Source organism: Aptenodytes forsteri, unplaced genomic scaffold (genome assembly GCF_000699145.1).
Source record: "Aptenodytes forsteri isolate BGI_AS27 unplaced genomic scaffold, ASM69914v1 Scaffold143, whole genome shotgun sequence".
NCBI classification, from domain to species: Eukaryota; Metazoa; Chordata; class Aves; order Sphenisciformes; family Spheniscidae; genus Aptenodytes; species Aptenodytes forsteri.
Genome location: NW_008794951.1, coordinates 500852 through 509988, shown reverse-complemented (window position 1 = coordinate 509988; position 9137 = coordinate 500852). Strand labels below are relative to the sequence as shown.

Sequence of the window (9137 nt, the reverse complement as noted above, 5' to 3'; positions counted from 1 at the left end):
CCAGGGAAGTGGTGGAGTCCCCATCCCTGGAAGTATTTAAAAGACGTGTAGATGAGGCGCTTAGGGACATGGTTTAGTGGGTGGTGGTGTTGGGTTGACGGTTGGACTCGATGATCTTAGAGGTCTTTTCCAACCTTAATGATTCCATGATTCTATGATTTCTGTAAAGCACTGCTGATAATCCAGAACTGAAGTAAAATGTAATTACTCTAAAGATTTTTTGAAGGGTAAATAATACAGGTTTTGAGAAAACTTCCAGAGTGAGAGTATTTGCTTTTGTGTGACTTTCAAGCTGTTGCTCTTGTGACAGACGTTGCCATTACCCTCTTCCCTGTGTTTACAGGCAGCTACCACTTAGCAGTATCTAAAATAGTAAAGTAAATGTTTTTTAAACAACACAAACTAAAAGTGGCAAGTGGAAAAAACAGGTTTTAATATTTAAAAGTTAACAGTGACTGTTAATGGCAGGTGGAGGAAGTAAAAAAAGGAATATAGCAGCTAAGTGTTGCCTCAGCAAATTTACTGGGGTTGTACGTTACTGGATTTAAACACAGAGGCGTCAGTTCAGTGCTGTTTGAAATTACAGGACACGCGCTTGGGATGCTCTAAGGCATCTCGAATGGCAGGAGGCACAAGGTTTAGGCAACAGAATGGAGCCCAGAATGTCCATTTTGATCCTGCTCTGGAAATGTCTTTTCCTCTGTGCTTTGGTTGCTCATTTTTCCCTTAAATTGCCAAATCCTCAGAATAGGGATAATCTCATATGCTATACAGACTGTGTTTAGCCCCATGATGTTAAATGCTAAATGAATACATGCAGCTGAGGCCAAAAAAAAATATTATGATGTTATCTGGACACTTCCCTGTAGCACAGGTCTAAGACTTCCTGATACGGAATTCTGCTAATCCAGACCAGTGGCCAGGCACTCACGCACCGATTTCTGCTTCCAACTGATGTAGCATTAACATCTAATTTTGTGCTTGGACCCTAATGAATCTTACCACATTGAATTAATCCACTAGCAGCTGATATTTTTTACATGTGAAAGTGCTTAAAAATTGGCAGTTGGTTTATTATTGTTTTGATAAGATAAATGGAATTCATACTTGTTACTAAAAATAATTTTCTAGATTTCAGCCTTTTCATAGCTCTTTTCTGACCACACTCTATATTTGATGCACTTGAATGGGACACCAGATCTGCATGGAATTTCTCAGAAAGCTCACACCAAGCAGTGTGTTTTGCTACCCCTTCTCAGACACTGTTTGCCAGTACTCAGTCTCCCATTCTGCTTTCCTGGCCTAGCATTTAAACATACTAAAATCCATTTTATTCTAACAGGATCACTTAAGCCAGTGATGCAGATCAGTCTTACTATCTAATGCTCTGTCGCTCCTTCTGTCTTAGCAGCAGCGATGTTGTAGCCTTTTCAGGTGCTCTTGGAACAGAGTCATAATAATAAGGGGGTTACTGTTCAGACAGCAAAACTGCAAAGACTCATTCTTTTGAAAGACTCCAGTGTAGATGGGATTTCAACACGTGAAATCACAATCCTCATCCTGTCTTTTTGCAGAGAAATGGCTCAGAAACAATCCACTGCAGAGTATGTTCAGGTACCTAATGAAGAAAACATTCGTGCGACCACAGTTCCATCAAGCAATGCGACAAATGAATACCCTAGTGTTGATGAAACAGCAGCCTCTGGAACACCTGAAAATTATGAGAAGCAAGAAGCAGAAAAAGAAGAAATAGCCTAGAGTTTTAGTACAGTTTTCCTTGTCAGCTTTGAACCCCTTTATACAAAAATTGTTGTCGTTGAATTAACATAGAAGCATGACTAAAACTTAGATGGGCATTTGTATTGTGAACCACTGGGCTGGAGATTGAAAAGGGTCTGTTACACATGCACTTTGTGAACAGCAGAAGATTTGGCCTTTAAAGATAACCCAATTTCATTTATTATCTAGTATAATTATACATAAATATAAGTATAAAAAGACTATCATTCACATTTATCCAACCTATTATGCAAAATTAATTAGGAAATGGGCTGAAGCATTTGACAAAGTAAGAGCTTTCCAGTCAACTCTCAGTAATGCTGTATGTATCCATACAGTTCTGAACCACAGCAGTCTTCTCCAGAAACAGTGTCGGCCAACCTCGTGTCTCCGGTGCACCGAGAACAACCATCACGGCCAACACACTGCAGTGTTTAAAGGATCTGATTTTGCACATCAGAAGTAAAAAGAAGTTTCATCAGTGTCATCAGAGTGCAGAAACAGATGTTAAGACCTGGACCAATGAAATCTCGTGTGTCTGAATTCCTCTTAAAGCTAAAAAAAAGATCTCGGAAACTTTTACCCTGTTGCTGCCTGATGTGGAATACATTCTGTTAACAGTGACCTTCTTGGCTTTAAAGTTCCCAAGGCACCAGCGTTCCAGAGTTGTGTGTTTCAGCGGTTCTGGTTTTCAGTTTAATGGAACTAGCATTCAGGTACCCAGTTCAGACATCGATTGACTGGTTTCCAGACAACAGGAGCTGGAAATCTAAATCCCTTGCAAGGCTTGTTATAACAGGCACACAGAGTATCAGATTCCTCGTGACATGCAGATACAGCTGCTTTCAAAACTGAGAAGTGAATACTGCCTACTATACAACACACGAGTTTCGATTGCTTCCTCTGCCTGAGATGATGTAAATCTATTTCCAGGCAACTGCCCTGCCCGCTAAGCAATGAAGTCATGCTCCTTTTCTTCTGGTCTCTTTAGCCCATACAATTTTCTATAGGTGAAAGCATCAAGAGGAAAGCTAAGTAGTGCATCCACACCAATAGCCAACAGCTGAGTAACGAGCACTCTCTTGGAAGGAGAAAGGGGAATGGAACCATATACTCTCTGATCACTAGACACCTCTTCTCTCTGGGCCTCATTTCTAAGGTTGCGCAAACTCCGTTCTTCAAAAGGGAAAAGATACCTACTTTCAGAATAGCTCAAGGACCATGGGGCTCAGGTGAATACAGACACACAGCCTCAGCAGCTCCCTTCTGAACTACGTGAGGCAGATATTCACTGACACAAGGAGACACTGGTTTCAGTCTTGTGCACTGCAGAAAAACGTATCTGGAACTTTTTGGCACTTAAGCCTTTTATAGGATCTCATGTTCATAAATCCTTTGGTGACTGTTCCTAGCCTGTAAACATTAGTTATATGCAACAGTCGTCTTTAAAATAGATAAAAGGATACATCTGTGCTAAAATTTTCAGGTTCAGTTCCTACAGCTATGTTTATCAAGAAAGTGACCACAAAACAAAAAAAAAAAGAAAAAAAGATGGCAACATTTGAAGAAGATGCAAGGCATGAGGTCCTAACTAAGATTCAACTGTATTCATTGCCGTTTCTATGCAGTTTTCTGGCTTTCAAATATGTCTTTGATACGTGTGTCCTAGTGTTTAGCCTCATTCCAGCGTAAAAGAGCATTCACAGTGTTCTTATAATATTGTTTTAGCTAAAAACTGCTTGTGCCAGACTGCGAGGGTCAAACCCTTACTAATAGCAACACTGCCATATTCTACCAGTGGATCCTCACATTCCTCTCCCCCCAAAATAGCCCGGGTAAACCTTAAGTCATGACCTGTATGTATGGAAGTCTCTTCTTAATCAGGCCTCTCTCTTATCGACTCTTGTGGTAATTGTGCTAAGCAAAATCTGCAAACTCACATCCTTCAATCTAGGTTTAGAAGCTTACTGAGAATTTTTGGTATTCACACCCAAAGTTTTGTAAGCATGCAGAACGATGACATTAAGCGTGCTCAGTAACAGCAAGAGAAGAGAAGTACTACCTACTCCTGTTTGGGTGCCATTTCTTACCAAAGGTGTTTCCTAATGAGGTAATTCAAATCAATTACTGGTCCAAGGGAGACCACGACTTGGCTGACAGTGGCATTAATTTTAAGTAATTTCTTCTCTGACATTCCCAAGCATTCTTTTACTCTTGCCCTTCATGGGAAAATATAAACAATTCTCTTCACAACACTGCTCTAGTTGTACTAGTTCTTCTAAAGTCATCTCCTGTATATATGTCTTAGTTACATTTTTCTTACTGCAACAGCTTTCCAACTTTCACATCTCTGCAACAGCACTATCATGATTGAAGGGGGGAATATATTACGTGGTCATTATCATAATTTTATAATCTTTCCTTAATCTCACCTGCACAAATTTCTCTGCATGTATTCCTCATATAACTTGCTACAGTAAGATAGGAGCTTACTCTAGTGAAGTTGCAAGTACCTTCCATAGCTAATACAATCTTCCCAGAACACCACAGGTCTTAACATTTGCTAAAAAAGTAGAAATTGCTCAAGTTATGTTAAGGTTTTTATACAAAAAGAAAGAACAATTGAACACAAGGTCTAGCCTAACAATTCCTATCATACTTCTAACCACCAATGTGTAATAGATTAGATAGTATTAAAAAAACAAAAACAAAAAGCAAAAATAAGAAGCAAAAGAGATTGCTGTGGGTGAGGAGGAAGGTAATGAAAGTAACGTTTATTTGGAGTTCCTTAACATATTGCGATATTTTTGTAAGCCTTCTGGCAGATGTTTGTTCTCATTATGAAGTTTCTCTCATGTAAAATAGTTTATTAAAAAGGATGGGGCACTGGTCCTAGCTTTCCACTGATGCTCTTGGCAAAGCACAAGCCAAATTAGGTATTGATCCACGGTGCGTAGCTCAAAAACCCTGCAGAGCCATGCAGGATGCAGAAACATTTTTCAGAATTTGCCTCAGATGTTCCGACAGCCTTTGCTGCGTGGCCCATTTATCTTCTCCTGAGGGAGCAGGGATCAGTAATATGGAAACCAGATATTAAGCCAACATTCAAGCCACCATCTCCAAGGGAACTGGATTTACAAAGCTACAGAGCTGTGGCAGGGTTTTTTTGCTATACAAAGATCAAGGATCAACACAGAATTCTAACTTCAGCTTTTCTCAAGTCAAGTTTTCAGCAGTGTCTGCACAACATGCAAGAAACATTTACTCAGTCAGGTTCCTCCTTCAAGCAAGGGCTGCATGGCCAGAGTTTACTGTACAGGCAAGTTACCCCTCCTGCTCTCAATAGGTATCCTCAGTGAAATTTAACCTGCATTTTGCTTTCTAGGATAGACTTAAAGTACTTGGTGAAGATATTTGTTTGGTTTTAAGTTTCTGTCTTGCTTATCAAAATAAATTGCATTACCCTAATCCCTACAAGTCAAACTGTAGAAACCGTCATCTTCCATTTCAACCTTTCCCTGCAGCTGAAGAATAAACATGTTCTATTTCCACACTGTGTAATGGATGGCAGGGTTTCATCTGACTTGTTCACATCCCAAGCATACAAGCTATTTAGAAAATATTGTTTTTGTTACATGTAAGTTTAATAAAGTTTTATAACACCAAAGACTGCTGTTTAGGAAAGTTCTTTATTTCACAGAATTTCATCAGCATCGTTTGTTCAGAAAGGGGAAATCTATGCCACTAGTGTCAAAAGTGATCTTACAAACATCAGAACAGAAGGTCACTTTTCAGACTCCGTCTCATTAGCTCTGCCTTCTAATAACTTAATATCAGGATTTGCTATGAGTAAATAAAGATTAAACCAGGCTTCTGTTATAAAATAAGATGGTAAACTGCAAGCGTCAGTGCTACATAATGGGAGTCAAACAGAACACAAAAAGAAATCTATAGAAGGAGCAAGAGGAAATAAAAGTAGATTCGAAGTATATCCCAGAGAAGTATCCAGAGCCATCCATTATATAATAGTACATTTGCAGAGGTAGCCCTGAAACTGCGCCTGCATTCTGCAGGCAGTCCAGTGCACTTCATCAAATACATATATTTAAAGATTCAAAGAAACACGATAACAACAGAAAAGCTTTAAACACTCAGAGCTCACTTGAATAGACTAAGAAGAGTAAAAATGGATAAAATTATCTAAGTAACTGAGCAAACTGCATTCTACAAAGGGAGAGGTGTAGTTTAGAATCATCTGAAGGAAGAGAATCAGTACCCACAAAAACCAAACAGAAAACCACACACAAATCGCAAAGGCTAAGGGAAAAAACAGAGACTCTAGAATAAGCTTCCAAAATAAAATTGGCTTTAAATGATTAAAGCATTTTTGGTCCTGTTGCTTGAAAGAAATAATCCTAAACTAGGTTCTGAAATAGAAGGACTGACCGCATTTATACAGACCATACTGTAAACTGAAAGAAAACGGCAAGATATTGAAAAATACTTTAAAAATCAGTGAACTGTTTAATTAACGGGAAGTACAAACAGTTGTTTTGGCACTGTACTTGAAGGAAAGCTAGAGATACACATTTTATTACCATGCTGATGCCCGTACGCGACATCCCAGTTGAACTACCAAAATATGAAGTTTGCAGTCTTAAATACAAGTGCAACAGGAAGGAGACTCAAGTCAGAAGTGCCCACTAGCCTTCCACCATTCTTTTAAGTATGGCTCCCAGGCCACCTTTTGCCACCTTTAGTGGGGTCAGTTCTTCTTTATTCTCAATGTGAATACTTGCACCGTGAGACACCAGCAGCTTTGCCTCCTCCACTCTCTCTTCATCGCAGGCTAAATGACTGTAATAAGGACAAGAAACCCACAGCCACTATTAAACAGTCCAAGCTTACAGAGAGCAATAATTATGCCTTGTCAAAATGACAGCGTGAATGTTGGGGGGGAGGTACATCCTAGAACAACAAAACCACACGCAACCAACTACCTACACAGATTCCAAAGCTTGCTGTCCAGTCACTCTGTTGTCATTAAGCAACTCAAGAATGTTCCTCCTGCTATTGTCCTCGCAACATTAAGACGCTTCTTTAGATTAGGATTTGGTTCTGCAGTCAGCAAAGCTAAGGAGCACATAATTCACAGTGAAATTGGAAAATAGTAATCTCGATTTGAATCAAAAGTGATAAACTAAATCGTACGATGCTTAAAAATAAAGAGTTACTGCAAATGCAGCAAACGCTCTCTTCCATTTGGCATAGTATCTTGAGAATAAATGAGTGTGTCCCAGGACAATACTGGGTTTTATGTATAGCTAAAACATATTGCTTGATCTTATTCACAGCAAAATCTTGATACCACTGTAGACAAGGCAGAGTTTTGCCACCAAGTTCAAAGCAGCTAAGGTTTTACCCTTACAGATTCAAATTGATCTTTAAGGTAATATCAAACACTGGACTGACTGTACTTAAATTGCAACTTATTTTCCTTAGAGAGGCGAAGAAAAGCTTCCAAAATTATTTCTTGCTTGGCAGGACAGAGTAGGCCAGCCTGCAAGACCAGTTTCTTCCGACTTTGAAGTCATTAGCTCGCTTTCTACCCTCTAGTGGCAACCAAACATATTCCAAATTATTACAAAAGGTGTTCTACACTTTTTAAGTAGATGTAGTAACACAAATTAAAGTACATATGTACAGTCACGCTTAGGCAAAATACTGAGTATGATTTTCTCAAATCCTTTGTAACTACATAGGGGTGTGATGCAAGGGAGTATTCTGAGGCAACAAGAAATTAAAAGAAGAAACTGAAGTAATGGAGTTTCATTTCATAGTTTGTGCTATATTAAGCAAAATAAAAATAAAAAATTACTTACAGAGGAGTATTCCCTTCAGAGTCCCGTATATTAACGGATGCATTGTGCTGCAGAAGGATCTGTACCATTTTTAGGTTTCCTTTGGCTGCTGCTCTGTGTAATGGGGTGGATTCAAAATGATCTGTTGCATCCGGATCAGCTCCGTTCTCTAAAAGCATGATCGCAATCTGAGTATGTAGAAAGAGAAAGGAGGGGGGGAGGAGGAGGAAAAGTTAATATAACTAAATACTTCTTCCAAGAGCAACACCACCTCCAGTAGCATAGGCAAACATACCTCCTGCTTATTTTTGGAGGCTGCATAATGCAGGGGCGTACAGCCGTTCTGATTGGCAGCATTGACATGAGCACCCTTGGCAATGAGGGCTTTCACAATTTCATCACGGCCTGCCGAAGCGGCAATGTGTAAGGGAGTCCAACCGGCCTACGGAGGCAAGAAAAAAACCACATTATGCAAACTAGGAGTTCCAGGCAAAAAACATGACAAAGCATAACCCCAGTACAGACTTGACTACTCATTAGTCATACTGCACATATTCTTACAACTGTAAAGGTAAACTTTATTGATTATCACCAGAGAGACAAGTCTCACATGCCTGCATTCAGTACCTGACAAAAGCTGCCAGTTAAACGACAGAAATTACTTCTGTTACGCAGTTATGCATGGTATCTCGCAGGGCACTTCGCCCCTGCAGAATTAACAGTACCGCTTTTTTAAGAACAAATAAGAAAAGGGTGTCCAAAAGTTTCTACAATCTTTTCTATATCCTACCCTCTAATTAAACTGATGGGACAACATTTCCTTCTTTAAGGATGATCTTTAGGATGCTTCATAATGGATGTAATTATTTCAACCCCTCCTCTAGAACAAGTAACAGACCATCTCCTTTGCAACTGTGAAACCACTGAACCTGTCACCTACTCTACAATGCCTTCCCCAATAACCAGAAATCTTCAGGGTACCTCATGATTTGGCACAACGTATTTAAGAGAATCACACTGAGATAAAGATAACATGAAAACTCCCAACAAAACCCCAAACACCCCTTGTTTTGCAACTTTGTTCATAAGAAGAGTTCTCCTAAAATTTCTTGACAATAAGCAAGACTCATCAAGTCTCGTTACCCCCTCTTCCACATCAACAGTGAAATACTTCAACTTGCCTTTCTAGCGCGCACACAGCTGTATGCGCTTTTTAAAACCTCCCAGAAGCCACGCTGGATACACCGACTGAGGGGAGGAGGGAGAAGGGGAAGGAAGCCACCAGCGCCAGCGGGAGCTGCCCTCAGCCCCACCGGGCCGCTGCTTGGGGCACTTCTGCGGCTGAAACCACGACGGCAAAGGGTCCGAACAGAAACCGCGCCACCAAATTCCCCCCCGCAAACCGGTTCACAGCACTTCCTCGGCCTCCCGGCAGCAGCCCCGCGCCCCAGGCTAGCCCCTCACAGGGGGGGGGGGGGGGGCGCGAGGGACCGCCCC

General features: G+C 40.4%; 2 protein-coding genes across 2 annotated transcripts in view; one reads left to right on the top strand and one right to left on the bottom strand.

Annotated features, from left to right (window-relative positions):
* VSIG1 (V-set and immunoglobulin domain containing 1) overlaps positions 1-1758 on the top strand; it is a 23150-nt gene extending 21392 nt beyond the window's left edge. The window contains exon 7 of the mRNA XM_009275364.1: positions 1575-1758. Within this exon, the coding sequence (XP_009273639.1) occupies positions 1575-1758 (184 nt within the window). The remainder of the gene's footprint in view (positions 1-1574) is intronic.
* A 3706-nt stretch (positions 1759-5464) lies between these two features.
* PSMD10 (proteasome 26S subunit, non-ATPase 10) overlaps positions 5465-9137 on the bottom strand; it is a 7265-nt gene continuing 3592 nt past the window's right edge. Inside the window, exons 2-4 of the mRNA XM_019471015.1 lie at positions 7936-8082; positions 7662-7828; positions 5465-6636 (exon numbers count right to left, since the gene is read on the bottom strand). Coding sequence (XP_019326560.1) covers positions 6483-6636; positions 7662-7828; positions 7936-8082 — 468 coding nt within the window. The 3' untranslated portion in view covers positions 5465-6482. The remainder of the gene's footprint in view (positions 6637-7661; positions 7829-7935; positions 8083-9137) is intronic.